The 24,614-nt window shown below is 39.3% G+C and overlaps 1 protein-coding gene across 2 annotated transcripts; it reads left to right on the top strand.

The window, feature by feature from the left end:
* The first annotated feature begins 1,827 nt into the window (after window positions 1-1,827).
* Window positions 1,828-21,431, top strand: PGM2 (phosphoglucomutase 2). Of its 2 annotated transcripts, none has more exons than XM_049832669.1 (14): window positions 1,828-1,970; window positions 6,157-6,324; window positions 7,196-7,302; window positions 7,648-7,732; window positions 9,010-9,093; window positions 10,520-10,713; window positions 11,848-12,037; window positions 12,750-12,847; window positions 15,386-15,566; window positions 15,679-15,772; window positions 16,670-16,799; window positions 19,323-19,512; window positions 20,130-20,263; window positions 21,042-21,431. In XM_049832669.1, exons 1-14 carry the CDS (start codon window positions 1,899-1,901, stop codon window positions 21,142-21,144), a joined length of 1,830 nt encoding a protein of 609 aa, XP_049688626.1. In that variant the 5' UTR covers window positions 1,828-1,898; the 3' UTR covers window positions 21,145-21,431. The 2 variants fall into 2 exon arrangements, with proteins under 2 accessions (XP_049688626.1, XP_049688618.1); XM_049832661.1 differs by lacking the exon at window positions 1,828-1,970 and adding an exon at window positions 2,419-2,539.
* The last annotated feature ends 3,183 nt before the right edge of the window (window positions 21,432-24,614 follow it).

Below are 24,614 nucleotides of genomic sequence, written 5' to 3'. Positions count from 1 at the left end.
ATTCTGGCAGGAATTAACAATCAATTTTCCTGAGTGAAATTCAGTTACCTCTTTTTTTTTTTTTTTTTTTTTTTCAAATTCAATTTTGCAGCTGAGGGCAGATCTGTGTCCAGCCAGAGAGACGCAGAGGCCGGGGGAGCTTCTGCTGAAGGATCATTACCAAAGCGCTCGAGGAGAGAAGGCAGATGATTCCAAAAGCAGCCAAACAACATACTTTTTTGTCTGGTTTTCTTACTCTTCACTTCCCCTGATCTTTCACCTCACAGTTTTTCCAGAAGGGTATCTTAACAGTTACTTTTAATGATCAGTAGTGCAGAAGGATATTCATTAACAACTTTGTAAGTAATGTGTAGCATTTCTCTTTTTCACATGCATCTGGTAGCATGCTAATGAACTTTGAAAGGTTTCCAAATATCTGTACAAGTCATTATTTCTATGAAAATTTACCCAGTTAGTACTCATTATTCATGCCATACATGCCATCAATATGTGGTTCAGTGTATAAATGATAGCACATAGAAATAATACATTTCAGCTGGTAACAGTGAGCAGCTCCAACTAGAAAGGGTGTAATTTATAGAAAATTCATTCACAAATAAACAAAAAGCATTCTTCAACATGACTAACATATTCACAATACTTAACAAGCTCTTTTTAGGAATGGGATTTTCAGCCCCCCGTAGTGGGAATAGAGCTAGCCGACTTCTCAGAGCACTGAATAGGATTCATCTGAGTAATTTCTCTGAAGGGGCTGTGATCTGAGGCCAGACTGCTGCGTGCTCGCTCAGAATTAGCAGAAATAGAGCACTGTGACTGTGACTTCCATAAAGAACTTCCTGTGGTTGTTGGGTTGGCACAAAAAAAGAGAATAGAAGTCCTATTAAGTTCTGAAGTTCGAGACTAAATGCTAAAAATAAACAGTTATAGGTCAATTCATTGAAATACCAGCCCCCCCCCCCCCTTGCACGCCGCTTGGCTTGTGCAGAATTCCAGCTTGTTCTGGAGTGTATGGGACAGAGCAACAGAGGAGGAAAGCTGGAAACTGAGTCTCTCTGGGCTGTTTCCCTCTTGGCCTCCAGGTGAATGTAATTTGTTCATTTTATTTTTTTTATGGGGCAGATTGGCTACACTGTTGTTAGGACGTCAAAAACCAGACAGGGCTAAAATCTTTTCTTGGGTCCTTTGTTTTGTCCTTTCCAGACTACCAGACGGTGGACAGTGAGGAGTGAATAAAGATAGCCCCACATAGGCTTAAAGTCTAAGTAGGTGACTCCATGTCTGTATTTTGCTTATAATCTTTATCCCCAATCAGGGTTCTTCCGAGATCATCCCTCATTTGTACCGACTTCAGAAAGAAACCCAAGTAGCCTCAGCCCAATGCCCACGAGAAGTCGCGCTGTTTTTCGAACAGCCTCGGTTTGCTCCTGGCCCTCACGCTGAGAAGGAGGCGGCAGCTCGGCAAGCGCAAGGCGAGCCGTGCCCTTCATCCCGTTTCCGCCGTCAGTGCCCGGGAGCGCGCTCCCCCCCGCTCCGCGCTGCCCGGGGCTGTCGGGGCGACGGGCCGCGCCAGGGCCGGGCTCAGCCGCGGCTCCCCGCCGCCTCCTCTGTCCTCCCGTTTGCCCCCGGGGGGGGAACACGACACGACACGACACGACACCCGCCGGGACGCCCGGCACCCTCAGGGCGCCGGCGGGCGCTGCCCAAGCCCCCGGGCCAGCCCCGTCCCTGGCCCTGACCCCGGGCCCGGCCTGGGCCCGGGGGCGGGGCGGAGGTGGGGCGGCCCGGCCCGGGCCCGGCCCCGGCGGGCGGAGCGGAACGGAGCGGAGCGGAGCGGAGCGGAGCGGGCGAACTCCGGAAGAGGGAAGGAGCGGGGCGGCGGCAGCGGCGGCGGCGGCGGTATGGCAGCGCGGCCCTCCGCCGGGGACGGCGCGGTCCGCCGTGCGGCCGAGCAGTGGTTGCTCTGGGACAAGGTGAGGGGCGGCGGCGGGGGCCCTGCGGGGCCCTCCCTGCCCCGCGGGGAGGGCGGGTGCCGGGGCGGAAGGGGCCTCCCCGTCACGCAGGGACTGACTGGGTGGGGGAGGCGGTGGGGGCGCCGGCTGGTTAATGAAATAATTCCCCAGTCTTCAGTATTGTCGGGTTTCGTGGGTTTTCTCCCTTTTTGTGCTGTTGCTTAGGAACACCTCCGTATGCGTTACTTCCCTTCCTGTTAAGGTGCTTAAACATCTTGAGGCTTGTCCCTGTGTCCTCAGTTTTGGTCCCGATTTGGTAGAATCTTCTGTGCCTTCCTGCGTTCCACATGCCCGAAGAAATGCCTTGCCGTAGTGGTGTCGCTTACCTTGCTGCTCGCTGCTGCAGTTCCCACCGCGATGCAGGCCCATACTCCGTATGTGTGGATTGCATTTGGTTTTGTCCCTGTACGTGCCGTTTGTTCGTTTGGCTGTACTGGAACACACCGGCCATTGTGGCCACTTCAATGACTGCCCTGGGCTCAGCATCGTACAATGCTCTCTGCGTTTTGTGCAAGCCACGTATTTGTTTGGTAAGGGGTCTTCTGCTCTACCAAATCCCTTGGTAAGGGATTATCAGCGAAAACGTAGAATGATTTTTTTTTTTTTAGTGTTCTTTTCAGGTTCTAAAGGGCATCATCAGAAGTACCTCAAGTTTGTTGTGATTCTTCATTAAAGATCATTTGACTGGTTAACTGATCAGTTAGCCAGCTCTGTTTTTATTAATGATAATGCAGTACCAAACCAGCCCTTCTTTCAGAAATGCTAGTGTATCACATCAAATGACAATAAGCTTTCGTGTCTTTTTTTTTTATTATTCCAGTTTAATTGATTTTGAGAAAACAGTCTAGTTTTAAAGGGCCTCTTACTTCCATAACTTCCTTGACTAATGTTAGTTATATTCCTATCTTCTGTGTACTAATTTAATTTTCAACTGGTTATTCCAATTATTCTGTGAAACCCTCTGCAAATCTAATGCAGCATCCCTTACAGGATCTTTACTTTTGAACGGTTAGGTCTTTGTTAACAATTGCATCTTTGACTCAGTAACAATTGACTGGTGTGCAATACCCATTGCTGATTGCTCAAAAACGATGAGATATCCCCATTTCTCAGGGAGCTCTTGCGTGTTTGTATTGAGTAACAGAAGAATCCGATATAACCCTTGTCCATTTACTCTGATATTAAAAAAAAAAGTTCCTTTTTGATGTGTAGAGATAGGTTAATATTTAATGATGATAAGCTGCACGGTTTCTTACACATAACAGTTTGCAAGAGCAAGCCCTTATGGCTGAAGAGAGTCCCGCTGACTTAACAGGAAGTTTCTACCTAGATGAGAGTTACTGAGCTTGTTACCAGGCTGTTTTTGTCACAGTTCATTACAGTAGTACCATATTTTTCATTCTTTCCGTTATCAGTCATAAAATTATAGGTAGAAGGTGGCTTCTGTTTTTGTTAAAAATAAAACCTGCTTAGTCAGTAGGTGTCCTTCTACTCTTAAAACCTTGTGGGGACTCCTGCACTGATGAAACCTCTTTGGGGCCTTCCTGCTATGTAGATTAAAGTAACTCAAGTGTTACCAGGTGATATTTAAGCAAATTACACTACTGGATATTATGTAGATATACTGGATACATATAATACTCTGTATTAAATCATCTGCCACTGTATTCACAGAAATCAGTATTCTCATACTCACATCCAGTTTTATTTGAGAGTAGAAAAAGTGTTACCTGAGAGAACCAATCAGCGCTTCGTCCTTCAGATACAATTGGATCCTTCTTCGGTAGAGATGCTGTGAAGATTTGGTTTTGGCCTTTTCTTCTGCTTCAAAAGAAGTTTAGTTTTTTTTCCTTAGCTGTATACAGTGGCATCATAACATTCCTAAAATTGAAACAAAATGAGAACAGTTGTCTGCACAGTAAAAAAAAAAAAAGGGCAGATTCTTAGGAGAATATAGCCATAAACAATTACAACAGTAATTCTGGAAAAATCCTTCTGCTATATTGAACAGACTTGGGCCTGGCTTTTACCATTACTTGGGCGGGAGCAGCGGGGGGAAGAGGGGGGAACAAGCTAAACAACTAAATTCATGCAATAAAGTTTTCTCTACCAAATGATGTGGACTGAAACTCCGAGACTCAGGCAGCCACCTGGAGAAGTACGATCATTTAACCAGATGTGAAAAACTGGAGAATCCCTGTAGTTTCACGGTAGATGCCAAACCCGGGAAATTCTTCTAACAACAATAACAAACAAAAATCTCCTTGGTTGTGAGAGCTACAGGATGTTCCGTGTCCAGCTGCCCATTTGTACTGGCATTACAGCTTCTAGTCTGTCCAACATCTATACAAATGTGTGCAGCATCTCCCTAAAGAGATGCCAGTTTTGGTGGCAAGAGACAACTCCCGTGCACAACGCTCATGCAGGGGCGGAAAAAAAGGTGACTAGGCAGTGTACAAAGCCTGATGCAAAAGTGTCATTCAGGCTTTACCTACGGGACAGAGGCCTGATATTTCATCAAAAGGTTCAGGTCAACTTTTAAATAGCCTAAACTCAGAATAGTTATGCTGACCTATATTATTCTGTAATCACATAGAATTATATTTATTACAGAATATAATTACTCTATAATAATACAGAGTTATGTTGAGCCTCCTACAAGGAAGTGTCAGTTACAACATTCTTGGTCTGGTAAATTGGTAATTCTTAAACTGTAAGTCAGTAATTTTAGGGTACCTAATTGCTTATTGCACCCAGGAAACCTGATTTTTTTTCTTCTTCTTTCTTATTTAGCTTATTCTGCATGATATAGTTTGCTCATTAGCACCAAAGGCTCTTTTGCTTTTTGAGTATTTATTTAAACTATAGCATTTGTCCTGCAGCAGCAGGTGCACAGGTCAATGATTAGGGCATCCAGACCCTAGTCTCAGCATGGTGTGCAGAATGCTTACACCTTTGTATGCAAGCTCACTCACATGCATGTTCTGCAGCATTTTCCGGAGCTGCTGAAAATAGATATTTTTTTTTTAATTTTTTTTTTTTTGCCTAGGATTCTGTAAGCATACCTAGGTCATGCAAGAAATAGTAAAGTCTGTGACTTTTATGAGGTCATTTGGTTGACTAGAAATCAAAGCTTGTGTCCGTTTGGAAATCATAATCTTTGTACTCCAGTGTAAAGTGTGTGTAATCGTGCGGTGAGTAACCTGTGGAGTATGCCGCCTTTCCACATAACCCTGTTGCCTAGTGGCTGGAGTGTGCCATCTGTCCTGTTGGCTCATCAGTTTTCAAGAAATCAAATACTAAACTTAACAAATCCCATGTTATTAAGATTGAGATGTTGGGGCATATAGGACTTTACTAATTCCTAAGTTTGGAAACAAAGAGAGTTGATAACAATAAAGAGTTGATACAAGCAATATATGAAGAAAAGCAGTGAGACTTAGAAACTCCTCACTGTTTGCAGGCAGTCTGATGTGGCCTGTCCATCACCACTCTGCACAGTCATTTTCCTGAAGAATTCAGCTGTAGTTGCTAAGCTTTCATCCTGAGGGTTGTGCTTATTTTTACAAGCATTACATGCAAATATATTGCAAATTGTCCTCTTTATCTTCTGACCAGTCTGCTTAGTATTGCTGCTGCCTCTGGTGTTCGCCAGTCTTGGGACAAGGTTATGATTTATATTTTTTTTAACTCTACTTATAGCACTATGGAAATAACAAATATTTCTTAATCATCAGCTTAACTTACTTACATGTTTAGAATAGTTCTTGTGTTGTGATGACAAAGATTCTGTGAACTGTAAAGGTGGTTATTTTGTTTCTTTTGTTTTTAAAACCAGAAAATATTAAAATAGACATCTTGGAAATCTTCTCATTTCCCAAAATGTGATACATACACTGCTGTCAAGGCAGCATGTTCACTTAAGGAGATAAATCTAAAACAAGTAATACTTCAGATTGTACTGACTTACAGTTAGGAAGAGTAGCAGGAGTTCTCATGTTTGTGGTGCGTGATGTTTTGATGCTGAAATAACCCAGTACAGTGAGTGGGAAAGGAAGTCAGTTTTGTTAAGAAGCTTAAGGGTATTAAAAACAAACAAACCAACAAACAAAACCTTTTCTAGAATATCTGAATTTTGTATTTACAGAATCCCAAAACTTCTGCAATAGTGAAGCAACTGGTTGCTGATGGCAATGCTGGAGAACTGCAGAAATACTTCGGCTCGCGGATGGAGTTTGGCACAGCAGGGCTCAGAGCTGCCATGGGAGCAGGGATTTCCCACATGAATGACTTGACTATTATCCAAACAACCCAGGTACTGTGTTCAGCACTTTATCTCACTTAACTGGTTGTATATATAAACAGAAGAGCCTCATTTATGACAAGCAAATGGGTATTCTATGGAAATATAAGTTTTTCACTATTCCTCCAGTTTTCAGAAGTAATTTAAATTATAATTATTAGCTGAGTGCTGATCTCTGAAAACAGAGAGAACTATTAAGCCATTAAAATAAGTTATTTTCCATATTTGATTTGCAATTGAATTTATACGCAGCTACAGTTAAGCTCAAGTGGATCAGTTAGTCCTGATGTAACAACTACAAAAAACGCGAAAGGTAGCCAGCATTTGGTTAAGCTTTGTGTATGTTGGACATAAATTTACATAAATGCAGTGAAGCTATATATACGTATATAGGTCCTAAAGTAGATCTCCTTGGGGAGGGCTTAAAAAAACCCCAAACCTTAAATTACTGCAGCCTGGAGTGGTGGTGTATCGTGTCCTAAACAGGTGTCATTATTAAGGGTGACATTCAGTTAAACAGAGATTTCAGTTAAAAAGATAAAATATTGGCCAGTTGTTCTCTTCCTCATCTGAGACCTGACACAACTAAATAATTTCTCAAAATCTGCAATTCAGACTAATAGTGTTAACTGTTTCTTTCTGGAGTTGGTTCTGATTTTTGGAAAAGTACTTAAATTCTGTCCAGCATCACTATATTGATTTGAAGGTTTTTGATATTCCTTGGTGTTTATTGGTCCTAGACAAACTGAACCCCAATCCAGTTCAGTGAGATGTTACGTGCACTCACCTTTCTACAATGTCAACATCTTAGCAATCACCTTAATGCCATTATAAACTAAATATCAAGATTGGGTGAATGAGGTGGATTTGTTGTTGTCTTCAGGGATTTTGCAGATACCTTGAGAAGAATTTCAGTGACCTGAAAAAGAGAGGAGTTGTGATTGGTTTTGATGCTCGTGCCCATCTTTCCAGCGGAGGTAGTAGCAAAAGGTACTTTTTAGGTTTTAAGTATTTTGTAGACGTTTTGCGTGATCCATTATGGTTTTATATCTGCTTGAACAGTATTTTCTCTTTCTGTAGGGTGAATTAAGATGAGGGATTTATAGTAATTTTATATTCTGTTAATGGCAGAGCAGTTCTTTGTCTGTTGGGAATTGTGAGGGAACACATTTGAATTGGGTCTGTATAATAATTTGGGGTTTATTTATGTGGGGTTTTGTTTGTTTTTGTTGCTTTTTTTTAACTGGAGGGGTGTTGGGGGGAAAAGCTGTGAATTCTAGTAAACTAATTGGTGAGAAAATGAATGTTTCTTAGGCGTGTTTTCTTCCTTTTTAGGTTTGCCAGACTTGCTGCTAATACCTTCATCAGTCAAGGAGTTCCCGTTTATCTGTTCTCTGATATAACACCAACTCCTTTTGTGGTAGGTTTCTTTATTATATCTTTTTATGTACACCCAAATTTTGTCAGATATCTTGCATTACTTACATTAAGGAAAAATAGACAAACCACTTTTAACTTTTTAAGCTCTACCTGCAGTTAGTCTTATGCTTATGTAGCTATATTTAGTTTAGAACATCCACAGCAAGAGAAGGAAGAAGCTTAGTGGAATATCAGTGACAGTGGGATGTGTTTCTATTCATTCCTGCTTTCAGGTGGATTTCTTGTAGAAGACATCTTACTGTTTCTAAATTGCTGTGGAATCTGAAGTCTGAAACATACACACCCATTTAGTTTTCTGATTTTTGGTTGATTGGTTGGTTTTGTTGGCTTTTAAATTTATTTTTTTTTTTCTTTCTAGGGTATTGAATCCAAAGTAGCATTTTTAAACAGGTTGTGCAGCAATGCAGTGCAGCCATGTTATACCGGGAGGGTTGTTGAATGGCTCTGCATTTTCACCATCGGATCACTAGGTGTCAGCCCTCTAGAGCAATAACGAAAACCCCTACCTTTGCACTAAAAGCAACAGTTTCTCCCCATACCGCTTGCTCCAGTGAGTGCTGCAAACAGAACATAGTGGGATGAAGACTGTCTGTAGCATTCTTGTACTGATACAATTTTTGGTAGATTGAGGGTCAAATTCTTCATAGTGCAGCTTAAAGTAGTGTTGCAAGAACTGCCGTTAATTGCATTCACTATTAAGTAAAGAGCCAGGAGTAAACTCAAACTGGACCTGTGGTCACAAATAGTACTTTATTTTTAATTCATTCCATCTGTTTTGGACTAAGTTATAAGAGCTCTCTCCAAAACAATTCTCTTCTGAACCACGATGGAATAGTTGCTCCACAGGCTGCTCTCAAAAGATAGTAAGGATGAGACTGCACCAGTTGTGCAGACTTCTGTCATTACCCCAACAGACTTTGCACCCTTAAAGACCTCAGGTATCTCAAGTCATTCTACAGTAGGCAATGCACACATTCGGTTTTCTTCTATAAAAACACTACTGTAGAGACCCACAGAGCATCTGAAACAGTAAGAATATATAAATGGGAAAAAGCACAAGAAAGCACCAGGGCTAAAGTGCCATGTGGGATCTAGCGGAGCAAGTACTACTTAGCCTCTGCTTTAGAGAGTCCATCTGTTGGAATCACATCCTGACTTTCTTTTCATTCAGCAGTATGGAAATATTGCATATGCATGAGAATAAATAATATATAATATTTTGCACATTCCACTTCAGATAACTTTCTCTTGTTACAGCCGTACACAGTAACTCACCTGAAGCTTTGTGCTGGAATTATGGTTACGGCTTCCCATAATCCAAAACAAGATAATGGTTACAAGGTATTCCTATGCGATCTGTTTTCTGGCTTTTTTCAGACTTTTTTTTCCATGTAGAGACACTAATACTATTGCATACAGTTCTTACCATGGTACAGGCCAAATTAATTGATAGTTTGATTTCTTCTAGATGTATGGATTTAAAGCTAGTAGCATGTTATAATTAAAATCTTAGCTCTAAAAAGCAGGAAGATAAGTAATATCATTGTGTACTTTGGAACACTTTAAAATATTAACTGACCTCTTTTCAAAAGCATTAATCATTTCTCCAATTCATGATTTAAAAAGATCTCTTCAGTTTTACAAATCCAGAGAATTAAAAGTATGTGAAACCTAATGAGTTGCTTGTACAAACTGTTTTGAATAAATTCTGTTAATTTCTTCTTTGTTTTTCTTTTGCTAAATGACAGTTATTGGTGTGACTTTTTTCTATGACAGAAATCTGCTTTCCACTGAAAAAAAAAAAATGGCTGAGCTGCCAGTCTGCCAATCATCGCATAGCTGGACTAGTCATATACAGACTGTTTCCAGAAATACACAAATGAAAGTTGGGAGATCTTTTTTGTAGTCTTAATAGAAAAACAAGGCATTAGCAGGGATGATTTCTTGCTGTTTCTCCCTCCAGAACTTCATGTCTGTTTAAAATTGTGGGTTTTAATATTTCATGTATTGATCTTGGTAGCTTGTTTGGATGTTTTATCAATTACTTTTTTTAATCAACTTTGGTTTTTCTTAATGTTTTGTTACTTAGGCTACATAAGTACGTGGCCCAGATCCTGTTCGTTATTTTTCCTTAAACTTGTGTTCTGTAAACCATCAGTAGAAGGTAGTGTGCAAACAACTGTCAAAAAGTAAGACATAATAAGTACACCTCTTCCTGGATGTGTAAACAGTCAACAAAAAGAAGACTACAAGTAAAGAACATCTTGAAACTTAGTTGAATTTGTGCTTGCTGTTGTGGCAACACTGCTGCTGTAGGCGGCTGCAGAGTTTTTGTGCCTTTCTCCTTTTTTTTTTTGTGGTAAACGTGTTTCACTTTTGCACGCTTTTTTTTTTCTTAAGAATTCTTCTATATATACTCATTATACCTAAAAATCTGGGAAAAAGTATATGAAATAGCATGGGCAAGTTATCTATCCCAAGACTGGCAGACAGGCTGATACTTGAATCTTCTCAATAAATGAGCTGGGTCTTTTTTTTTGTGTTTCATTATGGATTTTGATATCTTCTGATAAAAAATTAACAGCTTTTTTTAATAGAACAAAAATGGGATGTGAGAGGAAACACTTGAGAATATGAACGAGAATACTTAAGTGTAATTTACTGTAATACTTTACTGAATGTAGTGCAACTTAGCCAGCAAAAGAATAACAAAGCTATCCTACAATATTAATGACAAAATACTGACTTACCTTTATTTATTATTTAGGTTTACTGGGAAAATGGTGCTCAGATCATTTCTCCTCATGACAAAGGAATTTCTCAGGCTATTGAGGAGAACCAAGAGCCATGGCCTCAGGCTTGGGATGACAAACTGATTGACAGTAGCCTGCTACTTCATGATCCATATGCCACTGTCAATAAGGATTATTTCAAAGACATACAGAAACAGTGCTTTCACAGGTAACTGGTGTTAGCCCTGTTATGAATACAGTAATTTCCATCTAGTATGTCAGCAGGGCAGTTTAAATTGATGGAAGTCAGAGTGGCTGTGATCCTGCCATGATCCAGTTCTGTCTGTGCCCCCTTGTCATCTTTTGTGGTAGCGCTGGCAGCTGTGTGGTGACGTAGTAAGCCAGTTCATAAAGGTGACCTGGCAGAAGTCTAACCCAGCAAAGTGAGCAACTAGTTTCTGAGTATATCATCTCCCTGTATTCGCATGACCATGCATCAACCAAATGCCACAGCTGGGGGTGAGCTGACACTGATGGTCCGACAGCCTTAAAATGGGCTTCTAAGAGAGAAGTTGAACCAGGCTGTTAAGCCAGTTCTGGAAGAAGGAGGCCTTGCTCTGCCATTCTAGCCTTGCATGTGCTCCTGGTCGCCTCGGGTGCCTTGCACGAACCTATTCCTGTCACTTGCCCAGTAAAAACTTTTCTCAACAAAATCAAGTGGATGTTTCTCTTTGTGATTAACAAGTAGAATTGGTTTGTGGACTAGATGACCTGTTAGATCTGCTTATTTACATAAAAAAATTTAAACACTAGTAACCATGTTCTTACTCTTGCTAAAAACGAAGTCAGAATTACTAGGAAGTTGGGGCTATGTGAGAAATTATGCTGCTTTTTCAGAATAGGAGTTAAATGTCTCCCTAGGAGTTTGCCTGCCTTTAGGTATGTTCTATACTTTCAATAATGTACCTCATAAAAATGGAGTGTGCTCAAATGAAGCATGCTGCTGTTGGTTCACTAGGCTCACAGTCTTTGGAGGTGGTTTAAATGCCGGAGTTGGGGATGAAGAGTCTTATTAGTCAGTTGTATTTGCTTTCCACTCACCTCCTTTGGGGTGCATAGAGTGTACTACCTTTCTTATTCCAGTGATTTGCACATACCAGGACATTAGATGTCAGGAGTGACTCATTGCTGAAAAATGAGGCTAAGCCAATTTTCAAGCCATTACCTTTAAAGTCTGACCTCCTTTAATTTATAATCTGAACAGTGATATAGAATACTGAGTCATATCTGTTTCCAAATGTCGTCAATTTTGTGCAGAATATTCTTCCATATCCAAGTTTACTGTTAATCTGTTTTATTTCAGGAATATAAACAAGGAAACAAACCTGAAATTTGTTCATACTTCTGTGCATGGTGTAGGACATAAATTTGTGCAGTTGGCCTTCAAGGCATTTGACCTTAGCCCTCCTTTTGCCGTTCCGGAGCAGAAAGATCCTGATCCAGAATTTCCCACAGTGAAGTATCCAAATCCTGAAGAAGGCAAAGGTGTTCTGGTAAATAGATTTATTTTTTTTTTTCCTTTAAAGTTGCAATGTCTTTCAAACAGTGTTTCCTTTCTGCCAGTAGTCATGAATATAAATATTGGTTGAAGGTCTATTTTGTTTCTGTTTTCATAGCCTTACATTTAGTGAAGAGTTAGCTGGTGTACTTTCGTTTAAATTTATAACTCTTTTTGAATCAGTCAGGTAATTAGCTATAACTTTAAACTGCTTTGTTCTGTGCTCTGACAGAATGGGCAGCATGTGCACATAGAACAAAGTGATACAGTTCCTTCTAAAAAGTAAAATAAAATAATAATTTAAAAATCTTCACAGTTGGTTTTGGAAAGTTTCTACAATTTACATCTGAAATACAAGGACTAAACTGTTCGGATATGACACTGGGAGGGGTCTGGGGAAGTCCTGACAGGTGGTTAGAATTTCTGCTACAAGTATTTCTGCTGCACTTTGTTATTGAAGGATCCTGTTGAATCAAAGTAGCATTTGACTCGGGCTGCGGAAGTGGAATGTTATAGGTGAAGTTAAATATCCTGACTGTGCTCTCTACTGCTGCCAGGCTTGAAGTTTATTTTTTGTAGAGACGCATCATGATTTTGGGTGTTTGAGATTTAAATAAATTGGTAAAATTATTTAAAACCTATAAAGAAAGTGAAAATATTATTCATGAGTATTAACACTCATCTGGTCTTGCTTACCACTTTTCCAGACATTGTCTTTTGCTTTGGCTGAAAAAGATGGGGCAAAAATAATTTTAGCAAATGATCCTGATGCTGATCGACTTGCAGTGGCAGAGAAACAAGAGAGGTATGGTAATAAAGAAATGCAAACCATTTACATTTTTTACTTAAAGGCTAGGCTCATTTGGGGGATTCTTGCTACCTGTGTTGCAGAGGAAGATAGAGTAGTCACAGTAGTCATTTTTGGACTGAAAACACACAGAAATGTGAGAGGATTATATGAAGCAGAACACAGTGGGGGCAGTAAATGAAGTAATGATTAATATTAGACACTGTACAGAAGCCTGAATAAATACTTGATACTTGCTGTACTTGAGGCATGCACAGAAGCATGTGAGTTGTTACGATTGTGCTATACCTTTTTAAAGGTAGGTTTTCAGTTGGAAAATTTTCACAGAAGACTGATAAACATTCTTCCTTACTATGTTTATTAAATAATAACTTGAATATTCAGGAGAACCTTTATAGTTCCCTGATAATCTCAGGAATAGCATTATGCATAGAAGTGGGGAACTGAGCAAGAGAGGCCCAAATCATCTAATGATTAGTAACATGTCTGGTCTAACAGTATTTGAGAAAGATGGAACTCAAATATGTCTATGCATAATCTCATGTACCTGCATTTCACCTTTAGCTTTGTGAGTGTTTGGTACTTCTCAGTATATTAATTTGTACTCTCTCCTTTAAGGACCAGCTATACATGCATTATTTATCTATGTATATCCTGTCAAAGAACGGGATCACAAAAGGTAAACTTGCTCAAAGAGGGGCTTCTCATAAATTTTTCATATGTATGGAACATGTAACCTATAGTTCTGACCCAATACTGCCATTACCTTATTTCATGCCCCCTGGTATCCTGTACTTCTACAATTGTTTGCATTTCTGTATTGTGGCTATATTTGATGAAAGAAAATAAGCTGAAGTACTGCACTTGGTATCATATCTACAAAGAGTGGTGTTTCTCTTTTATCTACCCTGATAAAGTAGAAACTAATCCAAGCAGTTAGAAACCATAAATCTTTAATAACAGTAAACTTCAAGGTTTTCAGCTCAGAGAGGAGCAGAACAAAAATCTGCTGCTGGGCCGGGAGCAGAAATGGTGTAAATGAATTCCCTGTGCCTGTGAGCCAGAAGAGGGATATAAAATCATGGCAACAGTCTTTGGTACCCAAGGGATGAGATGGTGGCACCTGCCAGATGTCCTCAGTGATTGTGGATGACGCAAATATTTGAACCTGTATCAGTTACGCAAATTCCAAAACCCCAGTAAAAGGAGACAGTGCAAATATCCATCTTGCTCACCAGATAATCTCTTTGGGTCTTGTAGCAGCTTCAAAGGCAGCAGTGTTTTCTTTGGGGTTTTGGGGCTTTTTTTAACACATTAGCCTCACAATAGGAACTAAGGTTGCTTCTCTGCATTTAGAGGAAAAATGGGCTAATCGGCACTCTCTGGGGTATCTTGGGCAGTGTTAGCTGGAATATCCTCATTTTAATGTTTTTGGCCTGTGCCAGCCTCAGTTGGCAATTCAGCATTGAGGAAAAAGCATAAAAAGCTTCCGTTTGTGCTAGTTATGATGCATTAAAATAAGAATGCAAAATCACTCATGTTTTTTGTCTAAAAACTTATAGCTTTCAGAGACTTGAAGAGGGGGTGTTAACTTACTGTATTTACCACCGCTGAGAGCTTGGTGCTCTCATTCTCCTACCTCTTTGCTAATCGTTTAGCCAGTCTTAGTTGTCTCCTAACTTTCAGTCCTGTGTCCTCCTCTCAGACTTCTGCTGTAGCTGTTCATACACTAATCGGATATTAATATAGGCTTCTACAGTATCTGTACTTCTTCTTTGACAGAAACTCCTGCTAGAGCACACTCTCTCAGCACTCTTACACTAAGTTGTCGCTGTGCATTGCTTTGTGCCTGTTGGCATCAATAAATGCAGGAGACTGAGTCTGCTTCTCTTTCACAACAGGTACTGTTTCTGTAGGTCTTGATTTTTTGTCAGTTTGGCAGTGTCTTTGTCCCTTTTTGTGACTGGGAATTTTGGGGCAATTTTGACATCTGTCTTTCCCTTTTTCTTTCAATTTTTCTTGTTCTAGCAACACATCAATGTTAATCTTTATTACCTGTTTGAGATTTTTTCCAATCTTCCTTAATGACCAATTGGTGTATTTGTGATTAAATAAAAGGTATTTGTCACTGAGTCAACTAAAAATACTGATCATTTGAGAATTATATTTTTGTGTCCCTGTGCTTGTCTTAATCATTGAGTTTGTAATTTGTCTGCTGAATGTTTTTGTTAAAATATGTTGGAAATATCCCTGTTTCATCTTCGGATAAACTCAAAAGCTGGTACGTATGATGGAGGAAGAAGGTAACAGCTTCAGAATTCTTTGGGGGAGGAATTTTGTTTGTTTGTTCTTATTGAACACTTGATATCTTGTTACTGTTACTTGGAACTCAGATGCAGTGGTTTTATTTGCTAGCGCTCATGAATGGAAGAACTAGTACGTTCCCCCCCCCCCCCTCCCCCCCCTTATCCTTTACATTCATATACTTTTTTTTTTCTTTTTCTCCACCACCCCGACCCCCCTCCCCACCTCCAGTGGTGAATGGAAAGTGTTTTCTGGAAATGAGCTGGGAGCTCTTTTGGGCTGGTGGATCTTCACTTGCTGGAAAAATCACAATAGGGATACTAGTGCCATTAAAGATGTCTACATGTTATCCAGTACTGTTTCTTCCAAAATCCTGAGAGCAATTGCACTAAAGGAAGGTTTTCACTTTGAGGTAAGCTGTAACATGTTATTCCATGTTCTTTTATTTGCTTACCTACACAGTGTTGTATCTTTGTAAGACATTGCTTTCATTTTTAATGCCTTTTTTCTCCTCACTGCTGTAGGAAACACTGACAGGTTTCAAGTGGATGGGCAACCGTGCCAAACAGCTCATGGACCAGGGAAAAGCTGTTCTTTTTGCGTTTGAGGAGGCTATAGGTAAGAAACAGAACATTATGCTCTAATATCCTGTAAAATAGTAAAAGTAGGACTATTGAAAAAAATGGCAATGAAAAGGTGCCCTCAACCACAATGGATGTATTTCCAGTGAGTAATTGATATCATCCACGTGGATGATTGATACTACTAGTTTTAATCCTTCCTATCTCTGCTTAGCACAGATTATGATGATGTGAGTTAGGTGTATATATCTTCAGTAGCATGGCTTATGTAGACTTGGACTGCAAATTCTGTGTGAGCTATTTAAAAAAAAAAAAAAAAAAAAAAAAACAAAACCAAACACATTTTTCAGACTTCAAGTTGAGTATGTTTAGCTGGCAGTTTTACGCTAAGTTTGAATGTGAATAAAATAAAGTAAAAACTCCCCCAAATTATACTTGTAAACTGGAAAGCCATCAATAAAAGCTATGAATTTGTGAGAAGGAAATTGTAAAGCTATAATGCTATTTCTTGAGTATCTCATACCTGAAAACCAGAGAAAATGTGACTAATTGAACGAATAATTAATTGTCAGTGTTACCATATGCTGCCATGTAAGGGTAATAGCATTTGAGAAAAAAGTTCTATACTTCCATTGTTCCTGCAGTGTGGCATTTCCCTTTCATGAGAGCTCCAAAAGTACTCAGGAACATCTGGCACTGATACAATACAAATTTGTCTCTATCTTGAAATTCCATTAAATACCTTGCTTATCTAAATTAACACTGATTAGAAGATAAAGTTTTTCCACTTTTGGTTTAACTCTAAAATGTCTATACTATGGTAATGTGCATTTCTCCTTTAAAAGATGTTGGTTTGATTAACTTCCTCCTCCCCCCCATTTTATCTTATTTCCTCATAAAAGTCTATCAAATATATACAACTTTCTTTGTTTAGGCTATATGTGCTGTCCTGCTGTTCTGGACAAAGATGGTGTCAGTGCTGCTGTTATAACTGCGGAGATGGCTAGCTATTTGGCAACCAGGAATTTGTCTTTGTCTCAGCAGCTGAAAGCTGTCTATGATGAGTGAGTTCAATTATAGTTGTTTGATTTTCAGATTTTCTCCATTCCACATACTGGGGTTAATAGGGAGTCGATAGCAACCTATAGCATATGAAGAAATAAAAATTGGGTTATTGTCATCTTCTAGAAAGCACTCCTGCGTCATGGGCATGAATATATTTATGACTTCATTTTGTGTTGTTTTGAGGTATTTTAAAAAGAATAATATTACCTTACTAATTCCCTATTAGTTAATCAGATTTTTAAGGGGTTTTTTTTGCTTGTCTGAAAGGTTTCTCCCTTTTGGAAAGTTCTGCTCTTCAGTCCTTTTATAGAAGATTGGCCTGGTTTTTGGCCAGCAGTATTGCGGTGTTGTAGAGATTATAGTGCCTCTTGCTGCTTAAATGTGCTAGACATACAAAAACGCTGATGGCAGAATGGGTCTAAGTAGCTCTGGCATATTTAGGCTACTCATAGAAGCCAGCTTGCTTCTGTCCCACTTGCAGGGCTACTTGTGATTAAATTAATTCTAGTTGGCTCTAAAGTTAGGCTTTTTATTATATTATTCCATCTTTTTTTGATGGATAGTATATGTTGGTTGTTCTTCCAGTTCCTGAATACTGAGATTTGAGCTGATGATGCAGAAGTGCTGTGACTGTTTGGCCATAACTATTGGCTATATACAGCTGGGTATCCCTCTGAGAGCTTTTAATATGAGGCACTACTTTTCTTTTGTTGTTATTTAATGTGTTCAAAGACCTACAGAAATCAATAGCAAAGATGGCTGTTGGATTTCAGGGGGCAGGGAGTGTTTTTTGTGAGGGTTTTGGGTTGTTTGTTTTAAAGGAGGGAGCAGCACAGGCTGGCAGATGCTCTCCACCTCTTCATGTCTCATAGACAACAAAGGAGTGGTGGAACCTGCAAAGAGACTCATGGAAAAACTCCAGCCTTGGTGCTGCTTGTTTTCCAGTCCTCAGATCTCTCATTTGCATGCAGCACTATCCATGGGTGTTTCATCCACAGTTTAAGAAGGAATCAAGTGGCAAAGACTTGCTAGCACACTGCATAAATAAATAGTGGAATTTATCAGCTATTGTATGTGGCAGAAGTAAACAGTAATCTAAATGCATGGAAGAAGAATTCATGCCTAGAGCTGCAAATACAGCATCTGATGTGAGAATTCCCTTAATTAATAGCTGGAAGTGTATATTCAAATCCTTCTCTGGCTTATGCACTTTTTTTTAAAAAAAAAAAATACTCATTCAGTAAACACCAGCTTTAGGTTGCTCTCAGAAACAGAACATGTAACTGAGTGGAACTTAAATGTGCTACAGTGCTACTGTGTACTTAGGCACTCAAGAGGACTCTGAAGGAGCTTATTTAGCATAAAAGCAGTCTGTAGATGCACCTCAAAGTAAGATGTCACTGCACATAGTCACCGTTTGTGGAAAAGCTACAGATACAGGGAAGGATACAAATCTGCCTTATTAAATTGGTCCTTGATAACTAGAACTGGAGGTGCGGTGTTCTTGTTTTGTTTTGGGGGGTTGTTCTCTGTGTGTGTGGCTTTTGTTTGCAGTTTGTTTGCAGAGCTGCAGTTTTCTATTCCTTACTACTTCATTCTTCATAAGATTTGTCTTGTGAGTTGCTGTTGAAGCAGAAGAAACTATACTCTGTATTTTCGAGGTATAGAAGGGGGATCTGTTCTCAAAGAAGTAAATGCAGAACAGGAGAAGGACACAGTCCTAGCAGGCTCATCGCTTCTTTCAAATATAGGATAGGTTTTCTAAATTCTCTCACAGGATTCTCAAGACTGATTTAACAACTATTGACCTTCTAGATGTCCGCTTTGGTATACACATGACCCTATTTAAGGACCTTTCAGGTTTCTAGCCTGACCATCCTAGTACTAATGAAAGATTCTGGCCTTCAGATTTTCCCTGGCGTCAGGAATACTCACTTAATAGTCAGAGCCAGGCTTGTATGCTTTTCAACAACATGCTGTTTTGAAAAGTCAGTATTAGCAGGTCATTTGTCTTTGATGCAGATTCTGTATCATATTACCTGGCAGCAAACAGGTAAGCTAAAGAGACGATGTTCAGAAGAGTTTGGTTTAGTAGAAGTGCTTAAAGGAGAGCAGCTTCTGAAGCGTGATTGAAAAAAAAAACAGTCTGGAATTTGTTTTACTCGGAAAAGGTCAGATGGAATCCAGTCAAGGAAGCTATTTAGATGTAGTCTGTTCTCTTCCTGTGGTGGTTAGATCTCTTCAAGGCAATAACATCTTTTTTTCTTCTGGTTTAGCCATAAACATTCTCATTTTTAATCATTAAAAGGAAAAGATGTCTGCACAGAAGTTTCTTTAAAGTATGTAAAACAGGACAATTAAGCTGTTGAGGCCTTTTTAAAATTGTAAGGGGGTGAACTGGTGCTACAGTTAGGTGACCATGAGTATAGATTCTTGCTTTAGAGAAGGTTTTATAATGTGTATGGTGCACAACTCTAAGAACATCATTGCTTCTTCAATTCATTAATATTGTGTCTTCACAGATACGGCTTCCATATTACCAAAGCTTCATATTTCATCTGTCATGATCCTAAAGTTATTCAACAACTTTTTGACAACCTTAGAAATTTTGATGGAAAAAACACATACCCAAAATCTTGCGGTAGATTTAAAGTTTCTGGAATAAGGGATCTAACCACTGGGTATGACAGCAGCCAGCCAGATCAAAAGGCTGTAAGTATATTTTTAAAACTATGTATAAATCATATCAGCATGTATATACACATATAGAAAAAATTCTATGGAGAAACATGCTAAACATAAATTGGGGATGATTGTTTTGGCTTGGTGGGAGGAAATGAAGGTTGGGGGAGGGTTGGGGTTTTTTGTTTGGTTTTGTGTTGTTGTTTCTCTCCAGGATGACAGTCTGTAAAGGGAGGTAGGAGGATCTTGCTGTCTTGCTACACCAATCTTGCATTATTTTCTTGTAAGTGTAAGTTAAACTGTCTGCTGAGATGTGGCTTTGGGTTCTTTAGTTTTCCACAGTCTGTGTTTCTTTTCCTCCTGGGAAATGCCATCACAGAGCAATTTCTGTTTGCAGTAAAAATGTTGACTAGACTTGAAATGAGCTACCTAGTAGCAATGTAGTGCTACCAGATTCCAGGTTGAGGGTAAGGCTGTCATTTGCCTGTTGTGGTCTTAAGACCACAATTATGAAGAAAACGGAGGAAAGCTTAATTTTAGCTGATCCTTTAGTTATGTTTTGTGACATCAAGTCATGGGTTTTGCCTTGAATTCATTACGTATAGTCACTTTCCAAGCTTCTAAAAAATTATTCTTACTACTTCTAGATACTTCCCACTAGCAAAAGCAGCCAAATGATAACGTTCACTTTTGCTAATGGAGGAGTGGCCACAATGAGAACCAGTGGGACGGAACCAAAGATCAAATACTATTCTGAACTTTGTGCACCTCCTGGAAACAGGTATTGTCACTTACGGCAGTAAGTGCTGTGTAATAGGGGCTGTGTGGCTTTTTGGTATTGTTTTGGCAGGGATGGGGCTCTCCATGATCAAATAATATTACTGCAGTCATTATTTTAGCAAATGTATTTGCATAAAGCTTCGATTCTGCAAAATTTATTGACGCATTCTTGTCGTCACTGAAATTCCTTTGAACTTGGTTTCACATTTGGTAAAAACAGTATCAAGAAAAACATTCTGCCTTAAATGAAAGTAGATATATTCACTCTCTTTTTTACATACATAGTTGCTTTAAACTTACATAACTATATATAGTGTTCTAATATAATTTAAACACTTTTATGTTTAGTAATTATACCCTTGACTGATTAGCCTTGGAAATCATATAGTCTTAAAGATATATGCAATTATTAACATATAATGAAAATAATGCTTTCTCACAGATGAAAATTAATCTGAAAATACTATTACAAGTATAAAAGTTACATTTCTAATCACATATATTTAGTAATAGAAGATCTTCTGAACTCAAACTGGCTGTTTTATTGTAGTTATATTGTGGGTTTATGTTTCTCCATAGTCTTAAGTACCTTCGTGCACATCAGTTGGAAGTGAACATCAGTGTATTACCATAAGAAATCAAGTGTATATACCTTTAGTATTAATAGAAAATGCTTGTCTAAAACAATGCAACAGACTTAAAGATTCCTCAGACTGAAAACGTGCTTTTTAGCTTCTCCACTGTGACACTGTTTTCTGTATTTGTGTGGATTTTCTCAGTGATGTTGAGCAGCTGAAGAAGGAACTAGATGAATTGGTCAACGCTCTTGAAAAACACTTCTTTCAACCAGAAAAAAATAATCTTCAACGAAAGACTGAGTAAAATTGCAAAATTACTACCTTAATTGTTTTTTGCAGCATTAGAAGTACATTATTTAAGAAGTGAGGATTTTTAGGACCAAACATCTGAGAACTCAGACTAAACAGACTTCTGCTTTTATTAAGGGTCACTCTGGGTACTCTTGGATCTAGTATCTTATTTTGGAAGTACCTTTACCCTTAAAGGACCAAAAAAACCCCAATCAGTTGAACTAAAAGCTTTATGAACTAAAAGTTGACTGCAAATGTATTTCAATCAAAACTTGTTTTAATTAAATATTACGAATAATATCCTGGCCTGTTTTGTGGGGACTTTTGTTTCTTTTGTGTGTAATCTGATAATACTGTGCAACTTCATCTAGGTTTAGATTTGCAAAGCAAGTTCTTCTGTTAACAAGAAGTAGTAAAAGCCTGGGGTGAGACTTTGACAAACTTGGGGCAAATGCTTCAGAAATAGTGATTGTTCTTGGAGATTTCAGCCCAAATAAACAAGAAAGTCACAGTGAATTTGCTGAAGAGCTATTTGCTGTGGGATATACATCATATTCCAGGTTAGAGATGCTAAGTGTACTACACTGCCTTTTAATACCATGAACATACTAAGATAATATATCTACATATAGCACCTTTCTGTTTCCTCATTGAACTAAGCATAATTAGTTCAATGTGTACCCAATCTCAGAGTCTATCATACTGTATGCTACCATGACTTGGCGCGTAACTCTGCATGTCTAATTTAGAGCAGAGGTTTCCATTTTATTGCATGCTGTTGACTGCACTTGCGGAGCCTGAGAGGGTTATTTGGAGGTTACCAGATGACTTTAATACAAGGTTTTTCTGCATTTTCAGTACTTGTTTGGGGTATCAGTGCAGCTCTAACAACCCCAGTACTTCTTGGGTAAAGAAACTTCTTTGCCAGAATTAATTCTGGTATCCCATGGAGAATGACTAGTTGCCAGACCAAGTATAGATCAAATTTAGCAAACTATTCATAAAGGAACAAACTTACTATTCCATCCCCAGTAAATACTAGCTTGCCTTGTTAGCTAAGATGGTAAGCAAAGAACACTGGATACCTGCTTTTACCTTACAGACTTTAGAGTTGTCATTGGAGGACACAAGGAAAGGAGTAGTCCCTGCATTCTGTGGCTGTCATGTCAGTTTTTCTTGGCTGTGCAGAATCAAAGGCAGCATCTGAATAATTCATATTGAGGTCCAGCTGTGTGGCACAGAAAATTAACGTTAAAATAAAGAAGAGTACTGATGAAACAGAATATGCTGTGAATCAAATCCTAGTCCTTTAGAGTAGAAAGCTAAAAAGACAGGTTATTAGTTTGTGCAGAAAATGCTTGTTCACACCTTCCACTTTTTTGTTTCCATTTCTCTTATACTAAACCAAAGATAAGACAGGTCTTTATTGATACATGTTTATTTGGTGCCTTTATTTGGAGCAGTCCCTACTCCTAAATAGGACCCTAGGGGCTACTGAATGTAGTAATAACTGTAAAGGGAATCTCAATATTGACTTCAGTGCAATCAGCTTTGTCACATTGTGTGAAATTTCTGCACGTATCAACTCCCACTGTCCTTTCTTTCTGAAAATAAAAGCTAAGGACAAATTAAAGGCTCAAAATATATAGTATTTTAGACTTTTTTTCATGCATGTTAAGTGTGCTAAAACAGTGCATTTGGCATGTTGTAAATCTGAACTGATTCTCAAAAAGAAGGTAGAATTTAAGACACTGAGACAGATTGATCACCAGTCCCTTTCCACGTGACCTTGTGGCAGAAAAGTCTATTAATCTGCCATTAATTCTGCTATTAATTCTGATTAAAGAACCTTTTTGTTCATGAAATCTGAAGGCAACATTTCCAGTCTTTTAAAATTTTGGGGTATGTCATCTTATTTTTGTCCCTGGAGGTATTTTGAGAGTTTGAAGTCCAACTCATGCCTTATTGTCTTGTACTGAGATGGGGAGGGATTTTAAGACCACCTATAAGAGGGAGGCACGAAAACAAGGATTTATTATTAAGGAATTAAAATGACAACTTTAGCTTTTGATATAGTCCAAATCTGAAGTACTTCTCAATAGTAGATGTGCCCTTGCTCCATTTCCTCTCCTCCCTCAGTACCTGAGGAAGTCCTCAGCTGCCCAAGACCTGGAATAATAGGTGTGTGGTACAAGTCTGTGGGACTGGAGTATGAAATGGTGCCAACACATGACAGAAAAAAGCATGCACCTGGGTCTCTGAGGTTTCTGTGATAAGTTTCAGTGTGGCAACAGCTGAAAAGAGAAATTAAGCAGGAACCTTACCCACTGCTCCCTAACTGTGCTATTGCAAAGGTTCCTCTTTTCTTCTTTCCCTGCCCCTTAGCACATGAGGTTGTGCTTTCCTTCATTTATGAAGAGGCAGCAGGGAGATGTGAAAAGAAGAAAGTAAGGGGGAAGATTAAATTGAGATAGCTTGCGGAGATTGGGTCCTCCTGTACTCAAGTAGAAGAACAAAGCTGAAAGGAAATAGCTCCCATGTGCTATTGCTCTGTCTTTTATACATTGATTGAAAGAAAAGAGCAGGAGGATGAGAAGCAGGATGGAAGATTGGGGCACCTGATTCTTGTAATTTGGCCTTAATTTCTTCCCTCTGCCATTCTGGGTAAGAGCCTTTCTATGTGGAACATCCTCCTTCGAAGGAGCGCTGTCTTTTTGGGTCTGCAGGATAGCAGTTGATGTAGGGTGTCATGTTCAGCTGCACCATCAGTTGTGGCAGAATAAGTAGAAGGATGAAGTTTGCAGAGGAAATGGAATCTGGTTTGGTAACTGTAAATTATGACTTACATTCACAGTCATAGCTACATACTTCTTATAACTGCAAAACTTTAAAGCTTTATTATCCTCCCAGGAGTCAGGTTCTCTATACAACTTGAGGATTGCACCAGCTGTGCAGCTGGGTACCGGGAAAGAACCTCTTGGAAAGCTCAAGAAATTTCTCTGCATCATGAGGGGAGGGATGCATGCATTCGTGTTCAGCTATGATTTGTTTCACCCAGCATGCAGGTGCGATTGGTTCTTCCAAGGAGTAACACTTTTTATCTGGTGGCATTGGGCCTTTTTGCTTCTGGGTAATCATCTACTGCAACCTGGTACCAGTCTGTCACTACCGGCCTGGCACATACACTACTGAATATCCATGCCTGTCTCTAGCCCAGTGTCAGACTGTGGGGAGGAGGGGGAGACACAGGTGCATGGTCCCCAGAACAGAGTAAGGGGCCTTATTTTAAGATACTGGCTCTGTGAGAAGTGGAAGGGTAAATGTTGGGTCTATACCCAAATTTCCCTCTTGCTAGAGTTGAACATGTGGCTTGTGACTTAACCACAGGCCACCCTTGCAAAACAATGGTTTCCTGCCCATCATTGCAGCCTGTGCTTCAAAGCAAGTGGCTTTTCACAAGCTCCGAACCCAGACTGCTCGCTG

The sequence above is a fragment of the Accipiter gentilis genome, chromosome 3, assembly GCF_929443795.1.
Source record: "Accipiter gentilis chromosome 3, bAccGen1.1, whole genome shotgun sequence".
Taxonomy (NCBI): Eukaryota; Metazoa; Chordata; class Aves; order Accipitriformes; family Accipitridae; genus Astur; species Astur gentilis.
Note: the sequence above shows the minus strand (reverse complement) of the source record. Positions and strands in the feature narration are given on the sequence as shown.

What these genes read in the sequence shown, in the direction of transcription:
- PGM2 (XM_049832669.1), top strand. Translation starts at nt 1,899, where the DNA reads ATGGCAGCGCGGCCCTCCGCCGGGGACGGCGCGGTCCGCCGTGCGGCC. An exon ending in AACAAGATAATGGTTACAAG is followed by an intron (nt 9,094 to 10,519) that starts GTATTCCTATGC and finishes TTTATTATTTAG; the next exon opens with GTTTACTGGGAAAATGGTGC. An exon ending in TGTGCACCTCCTGGAAACAG is followed by an intron (nt 20,264 to 21,041) that starts GTATTGTCACTT and finishes GGATTTTCTCAG; the next exon opens with TGATGTTGAGCAGCTGAAGA.